Consider the following 21,144-nt stretch of genomic DNA (forward strand, 5'->3'; position numbering starts at 1 on the left):
TACCAGCTGAATATGCCATTGCCAACTGAATAGGCAATATTTATTCAGTTTCCCTTCTCAAACCTTCCATTAGTGTTGCATATATTTGGTTTCCTTTCTCCAACCTTCCATAAGAAACAGCAAAAGGTGAAGTTAGGGTTTCAGATTTAGAGCATTTAGTTTGGGGTGGGGATTGGTACCTGTAGATTGATGTTTCTGAGTCATTAGAATGGATTGCTTGCAATTGAATCTGAAATTGAACGGGGTGTGTGTTCTTCAAACTAATGAAGATGAAGCTTGATTGAGTATCTCCCAGAACTCAAGGAGTCAACTGTTTTGACGAATCCCACATAAATTATATTACACACTAAAATAGAATAATGTCACACAATGGAGGAGGCAGCAGCTTGCAATAGCAAAAATTGATAACCTTCCCTCAGCCCAGTCTATTGTGAGGCCTTAGGCCTAACAACTTATTCCTAGTTACAAATGGAAAATGAATTAGAAATTGTTGGCAGGATTGGGTTCTTAATTACATTCTAACTAGTATTGGAAGTACAAAACCACTAATTCAACCAGTTCCATGCTAAGTATAGAATGCTTGATGCAAGTCCGGCACCAAGTTCACACATTTTCCTTTGAAACCAACCTATGTTGACAGATATGGGTGCTGGCTTTTGTTTCACATGTTTATATGGTCATGGCCCTATTCTATGGGTCCACAAGTTTAGTGTCTAGCCCATCTACAAAAAGAGGATATTTATTTTGGTTCAAATTAAGTCAGATCTGTTTAGAGTGATACACATTAATTAAATAGACCTTGTCAGGGACCTCATGATGCAGTTTAGTTGTCTAAATACAGTCTTAGGTGTAGGGATTCCTCCTCACACCAGCACCATTATGTGTAGGTCAGGTGGGGAGGGGTCCCCTACAAAAACAGCTAAAGTCGTGGGGTTTAGGTATAGGTTATTTTAAATTTTTTTAGCCTATTAATTTTAAGTCTTATATCAGCCAATGTGGCTACATATAATTGCTCGATTGAGCCCATGATTCAATTAGTAATTTGTGCATTGTTGCTTTGTGAGTTAGTGTTGTTAATTCCCCATCTCTCTCCTAAGATTACCCTAAGCTGTCCCCTTTGATCTCCATTGAAGAAGCTTCAAGATTGTATAAATTCTGAAAGTTCAAGAATTAATTCCAGCATCCTGAAGGCTATTCTTTAATAACAAAGAGTTCTTTTTTTTCTAGTCCTTTAAATTCCAATCATCAAGTACTCTTTCTCTTTCCATTTTTCGTTTTCTTAAACCCTAGACATTAAAACGTATTGCTGGCCCAAACTAACCATTGTAATGCATTAGAAATCCATCCCATAGCCTATACTTATCATCCCCTTCATCCAATCAATAGTATACATCAAAATACCATCCAAAATCTGCAGTTATTAATCCCTTTCTTGAACTTTCATACTCCCAAAAAACCAACAAATTCAGATCTACACCAATGTAACCATTATAACAGTCTCAAACTTTAGGATAATCTTCATATTTCATTGACCAAGTTTTGTACAAGTTTCATCCCCATCCAACCAATATGACCTATATTCTTGTGTACCCCAATCAATTGCCAAAACCCTAAACCCAAAAATCCTATTGAATTGAGATCTTGGAAGACTAACTCCTAATTGATCCTACTCGATATAGGGCCGCATCACTTGATGTACATTAATTAGTTAGTCCGGACCTGATACACGTTAATTAAATAGTCCTTATTAGTGTTGAACCCAATTTTTGGGTGAGGGTTCCTAGGATGGCTTCCTTAAAATTAAGGGTTTGCCCGGGATAATCTTCTTTTGAACCAGCAAATAATAATATCAATGGAAAGGATGGGGATGTAGGGAGGGTCTTGAGAATGATTAATGATAAATGCCACTATAATCTAAGGCTCCAAGTGGGTGTAATTTAGATACCCAAACATCTAAGGGTAAAGTTATTGATTAATGGGTAGCTGGAATAAATTATTTGGGTAGTGGTGGGGTGATCAGTCTTTACCTAAAATTAATTGGGAAGGGAAGCAAAGTCTACGATTGGGTATGGGAAGGGTTTAGGACACCCAAAAGAGGAATGGGAGGGAAATTTTTTAGTTAAATAATTTGTAGATAAATGGAAAAGATGGAGGTTGTTATAGGGTTACCTAAAATTATCTAGGAAGGGTTAGGAAGCTAGTGGTTTGGGTAGAAAGGGGAAGGGAAGCTTGTGGTTAGGGGATGGGGGGTTTCTTGCGATTTTTTCTTTTCTTTTCTGTTTTTCCTTTTTGTAATTCTGCCACAAGAACCAGAAAATAATGAAATAAAGAAACAGAAAAAAAGGGAAATATACTGCAAGAAACAGATAGGGGAGGGGAGGGGCTTGGGAGAGGGCTGCGATGGAGGGGAAGGGGGCTGGGGGTGTGTAATTGGAGAATATGCTGTGATTGTCAATGGCTGCTGGAAATTGGAAGAAGAGAGCTGGAATTCTTGATGGGGATGCTGATCCTTGAATAAAACTGTTGATTACTCAACCACGGCCTCCTGAAGGTCACGATCATCCTTAACTCAAATTTATTCAATAATCAGACTTAAAAATACAATGAAAGACTAGATTTATGTATAGCCTACGAAAGACTCCAATCTAATTGGGAATCCTTTATAATTTGGGATCTCCCTTACAATTAATCTCAGCCACACAAATAAAAACTTTAATTTAAACTAGACAACTATTAAAATCTTCTTGAAAATAGATTCCTCCTATGATTCTAAGATTCAAGCACGAGGAAAGGAACTGTTCTTGTAATAAAAGACTTATAAGAGTCCTTCTATAAAGAAAGACTCCTAATGACTCAAGAACTCAACTCACAAATCAAACCAAGATTGCTAACTAAACGAGACACTGAAAATTAAATCCAGCAGATAATTGGGGCTGAAATTGACCAAAATACCCCTCTAGGAGTGTTCGGCCGGCCCTAGGTGCGCCACTTTGGAGCGGCCTTGGGGCCACTCCAGGGTTTCCACTGGGGGGGGGGGGTGAACCCTTGTTCGCATCAATTAGGCTAGTACTCATTCTTAGAATTATATCTCAATTCAGTTCTCTATTTGACTACAACTAGGAATGCTATGGTAAGGCCATAAATAAGCTCCGACACATGTAACAGTTCACAGGATTCAGAATAATAAAGTTTGAGTATTCCAGACTTTGTGTGTTGGTCTGAGAAAGAGTTTTTGCTTCTACAATGGTAAGAGATCTCTAGGTGCTCGCGTGACGAGGTTTCTATTTTTTTCTGAATGAAGTTTCACTTCGGCTGTGTTGTCAGCCTGCCTATTCTGCCCACTTTCCATTTCAGTCGTTACAGGGCTTGTCATCCAAGTAAGCCAGCAGTTTCCTATCCCACTTCCACCCTTTCCCCCCTCCCCCCCCTCTCTATTGATTCGCAGCTCCTTTGAACCCTTCTGTACATCCATCACAGCCTTCCATCCGTATCATCACTTTAACTCCATTATAGTCCCTGTTTTCCATCCATAACACCCTTGCTATCTTAATGCCTATCCAGCAGGTCAGAGTACGAAGGGGATTAGTCCAGGATCCATTCATTAGTAAATTTGCAGAATGAGAGGATCTGTCTAGGGAATCAGATCTGTTTCAATCCTTGTTTTGTATAGAAACTTTTAAACTGTTCTGGCCCCAACCCTTTGGAAGCCCTAGTTGTTTTTAACTGCTCTTCATTTAATGATCTTAAAAAGAACTGGCCTACTTTCAATTGAGGCTACATCAACGCTAATACTTTTAACAGTATTACTATCATTATTACTGCTTCTCAGTCTTTGTCATCTTGTTCTTCAAGGGGACATAGGTCTTTAGATATGCATCACTGGGTACCTAAAATTTTTACTTTGTGCGTCTTCCTATCATCAATTTTTACCAACGCATATTCAGTCCTATTGTTACTAATTTACATGCCATTGCATAGCGCCCCCCCTCTCCTAACTTCCAACTTTGCTTTTATTGCTGCCTTTGATTCATCCACCAAACAATGTCATCATAAAAAATCATACACCAGGGGATCAGATCTTGAATGTGTTTAATCAGTTGATCTATAATTTGCAGAAGAACTGATCTTTTATGTAATCCGATGATAATTGGGAGTTCAGTATCCGAACCTGAAACTTACTGTAGTTGCTATGCCATTATACATGTATTTTGCCATGTCCACATATTTACATGAATTTTTTTCTTCTCTAACACTTACTTAATCAACAATTAATGGCTGTACCATGAGCCTTTTCTAAGTCAACAAAGACCAGATTGAGGTAATTTTTAGGTTATCCAAGCTTTATTTTGTATAGTTTAAATTTATGATGATTTGACCTTCAAAAATAAATAGATAGATTTGATATGATTAATGACCCCTAATTCTCATTAAAATAAATTTATTCAAACTTAAGTTCATAAATAGATCAAGGGCTGTTGATATTTAACACCATAAGCTGTTAAATTTTGTTTATGCAGGTACCATCAATGAACATGTGCAGAAGTACAATTTAAGTAGGGGCAACATGGTAACATTACCAAAATTTAGAACAAAGCCTTGCTTTTCTCTCTTTCCAACCTCCATCTTGCTCTCGTCTCGACTTTGATAATATTTTAGAGATATCAAAACTAGCCCAAACCAATAAAAGCAAACCCTCTCTCTCTCTCTCTCTCTCTCTCTCTCTCTATATATATATATATTCACCCAACTATACCACACCTATTTCTTGTTATATAGTGTGTTTTGTCTAGCAATAACCAAACGATTATTGTTTATCACTTATAACCTATAATCATAATTGATTATTCATAAATAGATCATAAACATAAATATAAATTATGCCAAAGACAGTCTAAGTCTTTTTGTTATTCCCCTATGGAAAAATAGCTTATTGTCCTCTTAGGACCTTTTTTATTGCAAACATTATTAAGTTCAAAAGGACCCATGTGAATATTACAGTCAAATAGTAATTATGTGTAAAGTTTTGGATATTGGAATATTAGAGTAAAATAGAAATCCAATCTTCAAGAAAGAATATACTATTGTGCCATTAAATCCTTTTGAAACAAAAGAAGCAAAACACATCTTAGTTTTTTGAAGTATAGTTTCTTCTCTCCATAATACCCATGGTTTGATTGACGATGTTATCCTGGGTTTATATGTTCTGCAGGGAGATATTGGAGAAGCAGAAAGTAATGATGTTTCAGAGAAGTCGGATGCTGCTGAGTCTCCAGAGCAATTAAAACGACCACTCAAAAAAGGTATTCTGCCTCTCTCCTTGCTAGCCTGTTCCTATTTGAATTCCGGGATTTCTTATTACTATGTTTGTATGGCCTTCGCTGTCATAGTTACTTCAAGTTGATGATTGTTAGGCTATGTTGCTTAAATCATGTGGCATGTATTTCCTTGATTGGTTTTCAGAACAATGAATTTCATTCAGTTCTTTCCAGATCTGACAATATTTGTGGCTTGTAATAGTCTTGTGGACTCCACCATTTGTCCACTTTCCCCACCCCCACCCCTGTCCCACACATAAAAGAAAAAAGGAAAAGGAAAACTTCTTAGAGATTATGGTATCAGTTAATTTCCTATGAATTGACCTGGAAAACAAATGTTCCTTCTCAAAATATTGGTAAAAAGCTAATGAAAGAGAATAGGAAAGAAGGACAGAGGAGGTCACTAAACTGGGCAACCTCACATTCCAGAATCCCCAACCCTGCAGAATTGCCTACAGCAACAACTGAGCCTTATCCCAACTTTAGTGGGTTGGCTGCATGCATCTCAAATGAGGGTGATTTTGAATTGCAGTTTGTTTAGAAGTTAGAACAAGAAAAGATTGCCAAGATTTGGGTAGAATACATCTCAGTTCAACTTGGATATGCCTTTTCTAACTATGTGGGGTGGATATGGTTAGCCTGTCATCATTCAACTCTTTTACCATTTTATTGAGTATGATAGTAAGGTTACTTGAAGAGATTAATTTGAGATTCTTTCAGACATCCTTTGCTAATGAGTGTCTGGAAAACACAACCATATCACTGGTAAACAAATGATAACAATGAACTGCAAAGGTTAGGAACTTGGGACTTGATGATCCATTGGAGCGATCCACACTGATTTCAAGGCCGTTTGGTTCTGAGATTGTGTGTGTGTGTGTTTTGCTGAAGTTTCACATTTTACCCTTTTCTGTTCATTTGGTTTTCTGGAGCTGGTAGAAACTTTTGGTCTTGACTTTCAGAGTCATAATAATATGTTTTACTCTTCTTCTGTCTTTTTCTAGGGGATCGCGTGAAATATGTGGGCCCCCCTGTATATGTTGAAGCTGATAACAGGTTCTCATTAATTCTTTTCCATCTTTCGGTATACATTTGTTATGGATGTCTGTCTTTCATTTTAAGTGCAGCCTCGAGACATGCTTTTTCTTTTTCTTCCACATGTATCTTCTGTAAATACTTGTGTATATTCTTGTGTATATTGCCTTGACCATAACAGAAGAGCTCAGACTGCTTGGGGAAGTCATTACTGTGATCAGTGTTCAAAGTGCCTGCTGTTTCCTTCTTTCTCTTCTCACTTGAATCTTAATGATGAATCACCAAAATTTCATTGATGAAGTCCACATGATCAGGGTATGAGCATAATATATGAACAAATACATAACCAACAAATATGAAAGCACCATTGGATCATTTGCTGCAATGGGAAATTAGGCCTATGTGGATTGATCCATACATGGTCCCCAGCTTTGCTAATTCATGCTCATATGTGTAGCTCAATACTGGGGCCTTATCTGGGAGATTTTGGTGATGGCTGCTAGGAATTAAGCCCTTCACATGATGGAGTCCCAGTTCATCAAACCCATGATATGATTGAGTGTTTCAGTCACCGTCTTTCAACTGATCGGCATTCTTGTGGTTGATGCTGTATCTCAATGTGGTACTCTGTTTGTCTATACTGAACATTTCTCTTTCCCTTTTAGGGGTTGAATAGAAACTTATATTACCACAATCTTCCCCAATAGAACTGCTATCAAAGTCAAACTTAACACTCTAGGAAGGAAATGTAATGCATTGAAATAGTTAAGGAATTGATTAGTTGCAAGTATGATAATCCTTCTAGTGATACTGTCATTGATTTCCTGCTGATTGTTAAAAGAATCCCTAAATAAAGATCCTATTGTTCTTCTAGCAGTTAGAGCTCCAAACCCTCATTATGCCAAAACTTCCCAATTTTATGTAAAGAGGGAAAGGTTTGGGAGGCTGGTCTATTTTCTCTTGGTTGAAGGTGGTTGATTTGTAATGAAATTAGTGGTAATTCTTCTCAAATTAGGAGCTGAAGGGGTCTTTTTTGATTAGTAGATGGTCTCTAAAGGCTCTAAACTTGATAGATCTTTTGTGTGCAATGTATCTTGTTTCATCTTGCTTTCTTGTCTGTGTTACATAAAGGGCTATCAGCCTGTCCTCCAACAATCAAGTATACCCTAGGTTGACTTGTTTTTAGGGATAGAGTTCCTGATCAAACATCCTTCAACAATTTTCATAGTATGTCTCTAATCTCTTATACCTTGAGAAATACACATGCAATTTGAATGTTTTTTTTACCCTGTGGGCTTGGTAACAACAAACATCACCTTACTGTTTTTTTCCTCGTCGTTTGTTCCATGATGCTTCAGCTTCCTTTGGGTTGTTGTCTACTCACATATATTGTGCTTTTTGAGTGGCTACTAGAGTTCTCTTGTGCCCAATCCCTTTGGAGATGCATTTGGTTGCATGGGATGTTTGGTATTTCCCTTTAATAGGAGCCAGAAATGGGAAGGAATTGCTTTTTTCTTTGCCGGGCCTCAATTTTAATGGGTCAACTAAGCCTGTGAATTTATGTTGTTGTCATGGTGACATTGTATGAATTATGAAGGAATTACTGCTTCTTGTCTCTTGACCTTCATGTTATGATCGAACCCTTTATGTTAGTCACAGTTCTTTTTGAAGTCAGCTAGTTCGATGAAAATTGATTTGATCAACTTGCAGTAGAAGAGCTCATTCCTGAGATAGGATGAAGAGATCTTGGTTTAGCCTTTAGATTTGGATTTGGATAAAATCTGAACTTGGGTCTAACAGTCAAACTTTAAAAAGAACAACAGGCAGATCTCAATAATTAATTCCTTGGGAAGGAAATTACAAATTAAGCAACCCTGGTATTTGGTATTAATGAGGTGGAATGGAGGAGAGCAACAGAAGTTGTTGGTGTAGGAGATAAAATAAGGTTTGGAATCTGGAATCGATTAAAGAAAGAAGGTTTGCTTACTAAGAGAGGAGGGAAAAATATTGAGAGAGAGGGAGACTCTCGATTACCAACTCTCCTCTTGCTAATGACTTGTTACATATGCATGACAAGAATAATTTTTAAAATATTTGAAGATCTAAAAATTATACTTGATGCCAACTAAGACTCACAAACAGCTAGATCAATTCTTCTTCTAGAGTATCATAAATTACAACTTTGCCCCTTGATCAATTTGGTTGCATAAAGTCAAATTGATGCTAGCTAGGATGAAAAATAGGAAAACACTTGGCTTCATGTCCCTTACTTAATGTAGTCCTACTGTCCTAAATTGATAGAAGATCAACTTGGAGCCAGTTCTTTCTGGATGTTTAATGAACCAGTTCGAATTGGGTTATTTATGGGTACGGTTATCAAGAGACAAGGTTCCAACTGATGGATAGAGCTGTAACTTGGATAGAGTCTATTATAGGGTATAGCATGTGTGGTCTCCAGATTGTGGAGGGTTCTATTTTATGGTTTGAGAGATCTGACGTGGGTGAATTTTGGCTCAGTAATGTAGGTGGTGTGATCTGGTCCAAAGAAGGAGGTGATTTGGTGGTTGGATTGGGATGGGGAAAAAACCCACAAACTTGTGTATTCCAGGAAAGGAATTCCTGTAGCGTTGCAGTCTTTAATGGAAGCAGCTCCTTGTGTCTGAAACTTGAAGAAAACCTTGATGGAGAAGGTGGATCTGCAGCCTAGTAGAAAGGGGAACTTTAATGAAACCTCCTGTGTTTCTCACCATCTGTGAGCTGACTGTGCAACCAGTCCCAACTGCAGCTTGGACTTGAAATGCTAAGGACCTAACAACAGCTTAGACTCTTAGAACACCATGGAACTAGCAGCAGCTTTGATTTTGACATCCCATCACCAGGTCTCCCTAGGATGTTGAATACCTTTTGTTTCACCCGGCTTCTCTTTGTCAACCTTCTTATACATCCCAGTGATCCCACCATCTCATTCCAAATTCTGTTGGGGTCTCCTGTCTAGACTGCGTTTCCTTGTTTGACCACTTTATCTGAAAACGGGACCAAGAACTCTCCTTTTACTTTCCCACACTTAATCTTGGGACAAGGAGGTTTACATATCCTATGCTTCTGTGAAATGACGCACTAGTCCAAGACCACTGTTCTATGTTTAATGTTTACTCTCCCCTCGGAAAAGTGTCGTGGTCTTTACAACACAGTCTGTTGATCTTTCTTGTTAAGAGGAAATCTATTTGGCTGGCTTGATGCTCGTTTTTGTAAGTAATAAGGCGTTCCTTTCCTTTTGGAAGAAGTACTTATGATGGGAAGATCATAAGCTACTGCAAGAAAAGTACTTATGATGGGTAGGGCCTCTTAACTACAGATTAGAATTCTGAGACAATCAAGCATCTGCACTCTAAGTTCCCAGACTGATTGTCTATCTGATAGGAGTGCTTCTTCAAAATGTAATCAATGGGGCTTCAGAGAGTACATATGAGCAAGCCTGCAACATGATGCTGGGGTGAGGGCAGTTAAATGCATTAGAGCTGTATGCATCCATCCTTTTCTTATCCTTATTAAAAAGGGAGTGCTGAAATCCAGACTGGGGCTCTAATCTCATATAATTTAGGAGCTTTTCGAGTATGTATCTTATGAACATGGTACTGGTTGAACAATCACCATATTTTACCACGTACAACTGTACAGGTATGTATCATTGCAGAAGTACTTTCTTGTTGAGGCATATCAAGAAATTGTGCCCCTTAATATTGTAACGTTGTTAGCTCTTTGTGTAATGATTGGGCTTTTAGAAGATGAATGTTATATTGAATATTTTTCTCTACATAGTAAGTAGCAAAGGCTATATACCCTTTGTATTGCCCCCATATTTCCTTGTATTTTCTATGTGCATAATCATCTCAGTTGCAATTGGTTATCTGCACAGGTAATTAAACTGTCATTCTGAGTAAAACTAGAATGCTTGCCATTTTAATTCTTAGAATCAATTGTTATCGTTATTGACTCCAAATTGTAGTCATGGTTGGTTGTTGATTCAAAAGCCGACCCCATTTAGTTGGGACAAGGCTTCTTGTTGTTGTTGTTTTTGATTTGCTGGTTAGTGATCCAAAGTAGTTGAGTTTGTTGCTTCAAGAGAATATAGGGCACCCTGGGCTGCTAAACAAGCCAGACATAATTATCTTTTCTTCTGGAAAAATTTGTGAATAATTGGTAGAATATATTATAGACTAAGAGTGTAGACAGCATTCAAATGTTGCAAGTAAATGGTCGGTACTCTTTACTAGGAAGAATTTGGACTCTCCTGCTGGTTAAAGGAGGATGTAAGGATTGCTTATGCTTGAATCCTTAGTTGGCAGGGCTTTAAGATCATGCAGAGGTTTCTTCTTAATTGTTATAGTGCCATCCTTTTTAAAAGCACATGGTTTTATGGATGTTTCACCAATTTAGGTTAATTTATCTTGGTGACGTATGTTGGATCAGAAAGGTGTCAGGTTATGTGGATCTTTACCCTTGTTTCCTGCTTGGCGGACTTCTCAAAGAGAAAACGGTGGTCACATATTGGACTTGGCGATGGTGGCAGTGGTTTTGTGTTTTGGATAGTTGTTCATTTTCAGTGAAACCATATAAATTTTCCGTGAAATTCTATGGTTTTTGCTGCCATATAACAAGTGATGCTGTTTCTCTAAAATAATTGCGGTGGTTTCATATCCATAAATGCATATTACTTGTTTTTTAACAATTTGTTTATGCCAGTTGTGTTTTGCATGCACTTCGACTTACTAAAAGCACTTCCTGTCTATATTCGATTATTATATGCGAACTATAGATTATTTGCAAATGTATCTTTTATGAGCCAAACCAGGATGACATTCACGTGTTGGATCTCCTGATGTCATTGTATATAATTAGTTAATACCAACACAGCTTGCAGTGGCCCTCTTATATAACTACCTAACTTTCCAGTTTATGATGTTTTATCAGCCAGAGTAGATGTTTTATTCCTATGTAACTTCATTGTTGATGTCATCGAGTTTTGAATCCATAGCAATTGCAATTTACTAGTGCATAAGTTGAAAATTTTACAGGATAGATTCTGTGATAGCCAATCCTTGTCTTAGTGATTACTGCCCATCAAGTTATTATAAATATTGATACCTTTGATAAGTGAAACTTTAAATTTATATACTTGTTCCATCTTGGCTCTGATAAGCTTGGAAGCACAAGACCCTGGAATCATATATTTCATTTCTTTGATGCATTCTTTCTACACTACCTTTTTCATATTTCATATTTTAAGGCTTCAGTTTTTATCTTGTGCGTTTCTTTTTCACATTTGGATTATACCATGTCTAGTAAAATTTGTACTGATTTCTTTGGGAAACTATTTACATTTCTGTAGTTGTCTTATTATTTTTTGAGTAAGTTGTTTTTTCTGAATGTTGGTGATGCTTCATACGCTTGGTTTCTAAATTGTGATTTTTTCATCAGAAAATTTGTTTTTCTGAATGTTAGTGATGCTTCATATGCTTGGTTTCTCAATTGTGATTTTTTCATCAGCAAATACCACTTGTTCCAGTCAAGCGGCCAGCGCGGGGAAGTGTATGAGGTGGATGGGGACCAAGCTGCAGTCATTTTAGATGGTATTGCAAACCAAGCAGACGGGGATAAGGATGAGAAAAGTTCAGAACAAGGGGCACAACCTTCAATTTATTGGATACGTGGTATGCTTCTTTTTCAAATTAGTTAAACATAGTTTTGAAGGTGTCGCCTTGGGTTCTAGTCAATTGTTGCCTATTGCACAATGTTGGTTTATTTTTCTTAATGTTCTTTATTTTGAAAATTGACTTTGAAATTATGTCCATTTGCTTGATATAATTCATAAATAAGCATTGCCCTAAATGAATCTAATAAAAAATAATTCAAATTTAAATTCCACAGGAGAAAAAGCAACCCCCAGTTTTAGATAAAAAACTAAACTTTTGGTTGTTAGGGAGATTTTCAACTTTCAAATTGTAGGGCTTTTCTCAGATCTAAAAATTTGATAGATCTTATGATATGATAATGCTAAAAGCTAAAAGAACGATACAATAATCTGTTCGTTTGATGTTATATATTTATTTAATAGCACACCCACACATCAAACAAGGTTTGATCAGGACAGTAAGTCCTATGTTACTAAGCAATGTATTGCATCTGTTGGGGAGTTGGTTGTGCACTCTACCTAATACAAAAAAGGCTATGTATACACAAAATTGTTTGCCCAGTCAAACTTTCCAGAGAACGCCGCTACATCGAAAACAAAAAGATAAAAACTTGTTTTCCAGAAACAGTATAAACTGAATGTCAGTCTAGTTATACCAGATGAATGATCATTTCCAAGAACTATATAAACCAAGTGGATGTGTTTATTGTTTCAATTTCTGTTCTGATGTCTTTTTATTCTATATTGATTTTTGATGACTTGATGTGGCTTAATGTTGATTTTTTGTGACTTGATGTGATTTAATGTTGGTTTCTCTGACTTGATGTGGCTTAATGCTGATTTTTTTTTTAATTATATATATAAGGTGTATATAGTAGCATTCTAAATAGCGTTCATCATGGGGAAATGGAAAATGATGATTGGCTGCCTTGGTTGCCTGTGTAAGCTTCCATTGCCTTGGGTTGCCTTGAGCTTCAGAGACTATCTTTTTGTTATGTGGGTGATCTTCAAGGCTTTTGTCTCACAGTAAGGTTTGACCTTAATCCCCCCCCCCCCACCCAAAAAAAAAAAAAACCCAAACCACCACCCCAGCAAAGGGTTTCAATTTACTTAACAGCCTGTAATATGCAGATTGGAAGTCCATATTAAATGTACATACTGTCTAGTATCTCTGTCCTCGACTTATGTAGCAAATGTCAGCAAGGAAGTAACTGCATTGTCAAGAGAACAAATCAGATTGATGGAATCATGGAAGAGTAGAGAGAAAAACAGATGATGCTTGATTTTCTAGATTGGAAGAACCAGCAGAAGCAGGGTTTCAAATACCAGTTCCATATGCACTAGTCAGCATTATATAAGATACTAGAAAAATTGTCATATTGTTTATTCAAATCATCTTTGGCTAATGGGGTTGTATTACATACATATAAAGACTTAAAATTACTAATCTGACTATTTTTTTAAACAAACTCACTCAAGTAAGTAAACCCAATGTATTGCTCAAGCTAGCTATTCAGTATGCTGAAAACACTTCACTCTTAATCTGGTGTACTAACTTTACCCTCAGTTTATGGGCTTTTAAGTTTAGCTCATTACATTAATAAACCCAAAAATAAGAAGTCAAGTTCTATAGAGTCCAACCATTGTCCAAAATAACATTGCACCTGATTGACTCAATGGGACACTTCTCCCTTGTAATGGGGTAAGAGTCTTTCCCTTCAATATTAAAAGAATGCTGGCTGAGTTAATGTCCTTGTTGAGAATTGACACCAACGTTATTGGTATGACATTGGATTTCTTTTCTAACCTGGTTTGCCTAGCGAATGCCCAATATTTGCTTCTTATTATTTTCTGTTTTCTGATTCTCCTGACTTGGGTAGTATATTTGATAGTTGCTCTAGCCTGGATGGATAGATGTTACCTTTTTGGAGCCCTAAATCAGGACTTTAAGATGTGTTCTTTAGTTTATTTTTCCCCCTCAAAAGGAGAATACTAGTGGATGATTACATAAGATTATTGGTTGATTTTATTTTTGATTTATTTCCTCTATGCATGAGGTTTAAATCTCGGTTTTGAGGCCAGTTTCAACCCTGGCCAAAACAGAAATTCCACAGGTTTCAACCAAAACCTGTAATTTTCTGGATGAGCCTCGGCATGTCGTGAGCATTAAAACTGATCGAAATTGGTCATCACTTGGGATTCTTTTGGTCAAAACTGCCAAAAATGTGTGAAACATGCACAGAATCAGGTTGAATCTTGGTCTGAATCAGCATTGACTCAAGTTTTCTTAAAGCCAAGATCTCTCAGTTGAGAGTTTCAGCTGATATTTATAGCCTTGATAATGTGTGTGGTTTCTATTTTGAGTTGATCTTCTATTATCATGTAAAATTTTCTCTTTATCATGCAGTAATTTGATGGAGAAATTAGATGTGAATGAATGAATAATAAAATTTTGAGTTGTGGTTGAGTGTTGACCTGGCCTGTTGGCTGGTTGTGAGCTTCTCTCTCTCTCTCTCTCTCACACACACACACACACACACCCACGCGCCCACACACACACATATCTGTGCTTCTCGTCTCGCCTATGTGGCAGTTTTCATCATTTTCTGAGACTTGCAGGAAGAGAAGTAAAGAGGGAGATTTCTTCTGAAGTCTTGGCCTATGTTTAACTGGCCCATTTTTGAATTTCACAATGATTTTTCTTATTGCTGTAGCATAATACTTTATATGATGTTGTCAAGATGTGATCAAATTTTATGTATCATCAGTTCAGGATATTGAGCTTGATCTTGATATGCAGTCTGAAGATTGGTACATAGCCATGGAGGCACTTTGGGAGGTGAGTTGCTCGGCTGGGCTGACCAATTTAAATAGTTGAAGTATAACGATTTTGTATAATGAATTAATGATGAGAAATATGTTTTTTCCCTGATATCTGAGACATAAGATCCTTCTTGGGATGTTCTTGGTGCATTTCTATGGAAATTGAAACTTGTAGTCTGGTTTTTCTGTATTTGCAGGTTTAAGTCTGATTTTCTTTTATTTGCAGGCTTTGCCATCCATGCAACCCCTTATCATTTATTTTCCAGATTCTTACCAGTGGTTGTCAAGGGCTGTTCCCAAGTCAAAACGTAAGGACTTTGTTCGTAAGGTTGAGGAAATGTTTGACCAACTATCTGGCCCTGTAGTTTTGATTTGTGGGCAGAACAAAGTTGAAGCTGGAACGGGTTCAAAGGATAAAGAAACATTTGTAAGCTTCAAAGTTTTCCATTGAGTAACTTCTACGTGACAGGGTCTGGGTCTCACTAGGCTATCCTAAGGTCCTAAGATATCACTAATATTTCATTGTTTTGTTGTTTGACAGACTATGGTACTTCCTGGTTTCGGTCACCTTGGAAAGCTTGTAAGTATTTCTTTCAATACAAAAATCATATGGTTTCTGCCTTTTTTTAATGTATTTTCCTTTTTCTTTTTAGTGTTAAAGTGGTAGTGACGTAGTCCCCTTTTGACGGTCTTAATTTTGTCTAAAATTTGACCTAATTGTTTATGGAGAGGGCCATGCATCGTGTCTATGACTCGAGATGAAATTGATTTGACAATGTATGCTTGTAATCGCTGCATTAAACCATCTGCATGGTAGTTAGCAACATGATCTTGGACTGAGCAGTCCCAAGCGGTAGACTGTTATAACTGAAAACAATTTATTTAAACAGTGAAAATAAGGTCATAGATGCAGAATTTTTGTCTGTTGAGAATAAGGGTCTCAATCTGCTGCTATCATGAATCATTTAGCAGCAGTGGTTGCAGGGCGATTGATCTGCTAAAGACTTCCATGCCCGATCAACCTGTGCTGCAGTATTGAAAAGAAAACCAATATGTTGGGAGGGTCTGCAGATGACGTGCCAGCATTTCTTATTGGAAGTCATTTAACTAATGGACACGATAATATTCTCTTCCAAAATTGGTGATTTGAGTAAGCAAATGTATAGATAATAGGTATTTGGTCAATATGTATTGTTGTTGACTAACTGTTTGAGTTGAGCATGCATTCAGTGATCACAATGCCATGAAAAATGGTTAGAAGGCACTACCCCTATCAATTTCTTAAGTGTTGGTGTTGGATCCTGAGGGAATGACTGAGAAATGAATGGTGAACAAAAGCATCACCAGGGATGAGGTTCCAACTACTATGATTTTTATTTGCAGCAGCCGATGCTGGCTGCTGCCAAAGGTATAGATCTTGCCACATCATTACAGTTTGATCTAACCGTTGAGAATCAAACTGTGGGGGTATGCTTGTAAATAAAAAATTTCAACATTTAATCTTTTATAAATTTGCAAAATAACTCCTTACATCTCCCAATCCCAAACCCCTATTTCCCTGTGTCGGCATTCGAAGGATGCGAACCTGGAGGTTGGAGAGTCAGCGATGGTGTTTAGTTGCAGTGTTATTGTTTGAGGAAGGATCCTTCTAGGTTTTCCCGGCTCCTTTAGCAATGACTATGGTGGTTACAGCAAAGATCGAGAAAGAGAGAAATGACCGGAGAAAGTTATAGAAGGAAACACAGGAAGAGAGAGAGAGAAAGAGGGGGCTTTTATAAGAGATGAAGCAAAGCAACTAGAGCAGATTTTAATTTTAAGCTGGTTAAGAATCTTAAGCTCGCTCCAAGTCTGTGAGCGGCTTAATTTTTTGGTGAAACTTGTCTTCACTCGGCTTCTTCTTCTGATCTCTCTCAGAGAGAGTAAATATGCATGTGTTTCTCGTGGACGCCGGCGCCAGCACCATCCCTCCTTTCTTCGTCCTCCCACCCGAAAACCTCTCGATTTCTGCCCCTTGCTTCCACCTCTCCTCTCATCTCCTTTCAAGTTCCAATCGTCGATCTCACCGGCATCAATTCCGACCGCTGATCTGTTATAGTGAAAGAAATCCCAGACGCCTCTAGGAGATTTGGATTCTTCCAAGTCATCCCTTCTGAGGTTCTCACTTGCACGATCAAAGCCATCAAAGCCTTTAACGAGCTGCCAACGGAGGTGAAATCTCAGTACTACACTTGGGACTATGATCGCGGCATGACCTTCACCAGCAATTTCGATCTATTTCATGCCAAGGCTGCAACCTGGAGAGTTACAGTTCGCATCCTTCAAATGACACAGGGAAATGGGGGTTTGGGATCAGTAGATGTAAGGTTATTTTGCAAATCTATAAAAGATTAAATGTTGAATGTAAAAAAAAAAAAAAAAAAATATTTACAAGCATACCCCCACAGTTTGATTCTCAACCGTTAGATCAAACTGTGATGATGTGGCAAGATCTATACCTTTGGCAGCAGCCAGCATCGGCTGCTGCAAATAAAAATCCAACTACTACAGGGTCTTGGAAGGGCAAATGTACTTTGACCATGCAATTCAGATATTGATGCATTAGTTCCATTACCATTAGGGTCTGAATTTGCCCTAGGTTACACTGTTCTGTCAAGTTTGGCTGTGCTTGGAATAGGAAAAAAAAGGGGGGGGGGGGAGATATTTGCTCAAGTTTTGATTATAACATCGAACTTCTGCACTGGGGCACACTTTATAGTTGTATTGCTTCTCCTTGGGACGGTTGGAATGTTTGTTTGTATTCTATTTTTATATTACTCTGATACTTCATTTTGATGCTGTATTGTGTTAGATACTTCTCTTTCATTGTAATTTGTGTGAAAATGCTAAAGAACAGACTATGCCCTTGCCATCTGGGAACATGAATTTTAATATTTGGGATACATATCAGACTTCTGCATCATGTTCTTAAAGAGGAAAGGATATTCCAAATTCAACTTTATTAGCCCTTAGTATTCCAAGTCTGTAGTATTGTTACTGTGTAAGTACACTGGAAATCATGTGGAATTGTTTTTTTTTTCTTTCTTTCACTTATTAAATTTTTCGCTCTGAACTTGATATCTTTATGTTTGTTGCACAGCCACTCTCTTTAAAACGACTGACAGAGGGATTAAGAGCAACAAAAAGGTCACAGGATGATGATTTATATAAGCTTTTCAATAATGTTCTCTGTCTTCATCCTCCAAAGGTAAATATGAAATTTATTATTTTTATTGAGGACTTGTTGTTTTGTGTCACTGAAAGTTTCCAAATCTTGTTTTTGCTCTTTTTCTGAGTGAATCCATTAAAATACATCCAACTTTGTCTTAATTGGAAGAGTGTGTGAGCAGTTCATTAATTTTTGGTTGTTAGATTACAAGTAAAATTCTATTGCTGGGAGAAATATATAGTGCACATCGTAATGCACAGAAACAAAGAAAAGCTATAGTATGTAAGGACAACGAAAGGGATAAGCCAGGTAGATGTCTAGATGCAAAGACTCTGGAAGAAATGAGTAACTTCTAGGTAATGGGTTCAAAAGAATTGTAGAGAATGAATAAAAAATAAACAATAAACAATAATGAGGAGGAAAAACAGAGAGAGAAGGAAAAAATAAAGACAAGGGACCAGTTCATCATAAACAAAGCTAGGTTTGATTATTGTACCACCTGGAACTTGGAAGAGAACCATTCCCTTGACAGTTATAAAAGATTGTACCATCCCTGATACAAATCCAACGGTGCCTGGAGCAGCTCAAGAATTAATAGAAGACCCTCCACGTAGGACAACACGAATTAGCAAAAGACCTGCTTTTTCTGAAGGATTACACTCAAGGATAGAAATGGGTTGTTAGATATGAAGGGCTGAGATTTAAATAGAAATGGGAAATGGGTTGTTAGAGAGGAAGGGCTGAGATTTAAATAGAAATGGGAAATGGGTTGTTAGGGATGAAGGGCTGAGATTTAAATAGAAATGGGAAATGGGTTGTTAGATGAAGGGCTGAGATCTAGATCTAATGAAATGGTTGAGCCATAGAAATCCAATAAATGTAATAGAATTCAGTAATAGAGCATCAAAGAAGTTAACTCCTACCTCTATTCTGCTCTCTGTCTCTACTTCGTCTCCTTGCTCATTCTTCTCCTGCAACTTACAAACTAATTGAATCATATCAATCCCACTCAAAATATACTGATTACAGCTCTGCATGTTAATGAAAAATGCCAGCTAATATATCTGAAAAGTGCCGGGGCCTGTTATCACTACATCCTGGGATTGAATCTTGTCTTCCAAGTGTGTGTGGAGTTTGGAGAGAGGAGGAAGGGGTGGGAAGAAAGGTCATAATGCAAACAAGCCTGCATTGCGGAATCCAACAAGGCAGCACACTTCCAAGATCTTCAATGAAGTCAGTCACAGCCAGTTTTGAACTAGGCTGTATAGGGTATTTCTAATTGTTGGACTTGAATAAAACTTTAAGGGATTTGTATGCATGTCCTAAGGATGATATGGTGTGAAAATTGGCTACATTTGATGGCTGGTTTGAGAATCCCAAAATTTAGTAGGAGTTCAAATCAAGGTAAAAATTTCGATCGAAATGAACATTTCGACCTTGGAAAAGGTCGAAATTTCGACCGAAACTGGATACTTTTTTCCTGATTCTTGAAAACTCAATTTCGAGCCTCAAATGCACTCAAATTGATTTGAATTTTTGCAAACTAGCTATTTCAAGCATAATAAACACTATAAAACTACTAGTTTACTAAAAAACTACTGAAAATGTAACATCCAACATTCCAAGTATATAGTATATTACTACATTAGTACATGAATCAGAGAAGAAGCTGGAATGTTATTTCTTACAAGTCTATTCTATTCAAGCCTCAAGGTCTCCCTCTTCCGTCTGCACCCCATACAAATTACAATATAACTCCCATGATGTTTGCCCCCGCCCCATATAGTTTTGGACATAGTCAAGAACTGCACCTCTGTATGTGGCCTCATCCACATGCATAAGATTCCCTAACGGTGGGAAGTTGTGAATCTCCAAAGGAATTGGTGGTGGTGGGCCTTGTGGCTGTGGAATAGTGTGGAAGATCTGCTCAACAAATGAAAGAGCACCCTGCCCCTGGCTCTTAGGAGAAGGATAAGGATACTGATAAGGTCGCAGTGACTGACTTCGATAATCGACAGTGGGAGGGACACCATAGGCTCCATAGGCCGCTCCATAACCATAAGGCTCCAGTCGTGGCTGACTGGCCTGACCCTGAATCTGATAGCCAAGAGGGACACCATATGGTCCATAAGGACCATAACCATAAGTCGATTCGGTAGAACCAATACTCTCCACAACAGTATCATATGAGGACTCTGCAGGCCTATGCCATCCAAATCCTCTGGAGGTAGAGGAGTCTCTAGCATCATCAATGCTCATCCATCTCATAGATCCCACCAAGCTCTCGGCATCGGATGGACGGTAGGACCCATATGATGGCGTGTCCTCTGTGCTCCAGCCGTGCTGTCTCCCCTTCCCCTTCCTCGAATATGTAGAGGAAACATTTTTGCCTCGAGATGCAGCTCTAGTATGGTCTGAATCCTGTGTCGCGTGGGTGAATTGACTCTCTCCTGTGAATCTCGGTGGTCGTCCTCCCCCCCCTTGACTCTCACGTACGCTGGTGGTGGTGGTGGTGGTCTGTCCCTAGGTCATGAGGTCCCACACCCTCCTCATCATCATCACCGTCATCATCACCACCATCGTCGTCATAACCTCCTATTTTTTAAATATAAAAAAAAAGTATAACTATATGAGTATTTTTTAATATATAAAATACACACTATCTTAAAAATATCCACAACATGCTCAAAAAATTGCATACATGCTTCCACTAATACTCTCCTATTTTTAAATTTAAAACAGAAATTAATTATTTTTTTAATATTTAAATATATATATTTTTAATTATTTAAATATATATTAAATACAGTAAAATTACATAATTAACAGAAAAAAAATTAATTCAACACCACAGCAATATGGTGTCTCAACTCTCACATACATTCATTTGAAGCTTATACATGTACTATACATAAACATTTTTAACAATATACATAATTTAGTAAATAATTTTTAATAACAGAAAAAGTAAAAAAATAGTAGGAAGAATCAAAAAATAATTTTGACACTAAAAATTCATAGATCAACACTCTAAAGTAAACATATATAAATTTGGAAGCAATCTAACATGATTT

The 21,144-nt window shown here is 37.5% G+C and overlaps 1 protein-coding gene across 1 annotated transcript in view; it reads left to right on the forward strand.

The window, feature by feature from the left end:
• LOC149026584 (uncharacterized) overlaps positions 1–21,144 on the forward strand; it is a 39,506-nt gene that overhangs the window by 2,761 nt on the left and 15,601 nt on the right. Inside the window, exons 5-11 of the mRNA XM_089154469.1 lie at positions 5,210–5,300; positions 6,320–6,371; positions 11,898–12,061; positions 14,811–14,881; positions 15,092–15,292; positions 15,407–15,445; positions 18,002–18,109. Of these exons, the coding sequence (XP_089010595.1) occupies positions 5,210–5,300; positions 6,320–6,371; positions 11,898–12,061; positions 14,811–14,881; positions 15,092–15,292; positions 15,407–15,445; positions 18,002–18,109 (726 nt within the window). The remainder of the gene's footprint in view (positions 1–5,209; positions 5,301–6,319; positions 6,372–11,897; positions 12,062–14,810; positions 14,882–15,091; positions 15,293–15,406; positions 15,446–18,001; positions 18,110–21,144) is intronic.

Source organism: Hakea prostrata, chromosome 1, assembly GCF_041222555.1.
Source record: "Hakea prostrata isolate BN-2017 chromosome 1, UWA_Hpros_2, whole genome shotgun sequence".
NCBI lineage: Eukaryota > Viridiplantae > Streptophyta > Magnoliopsida > Proteales > Proteaceae > Hakea > Hakea prostrata.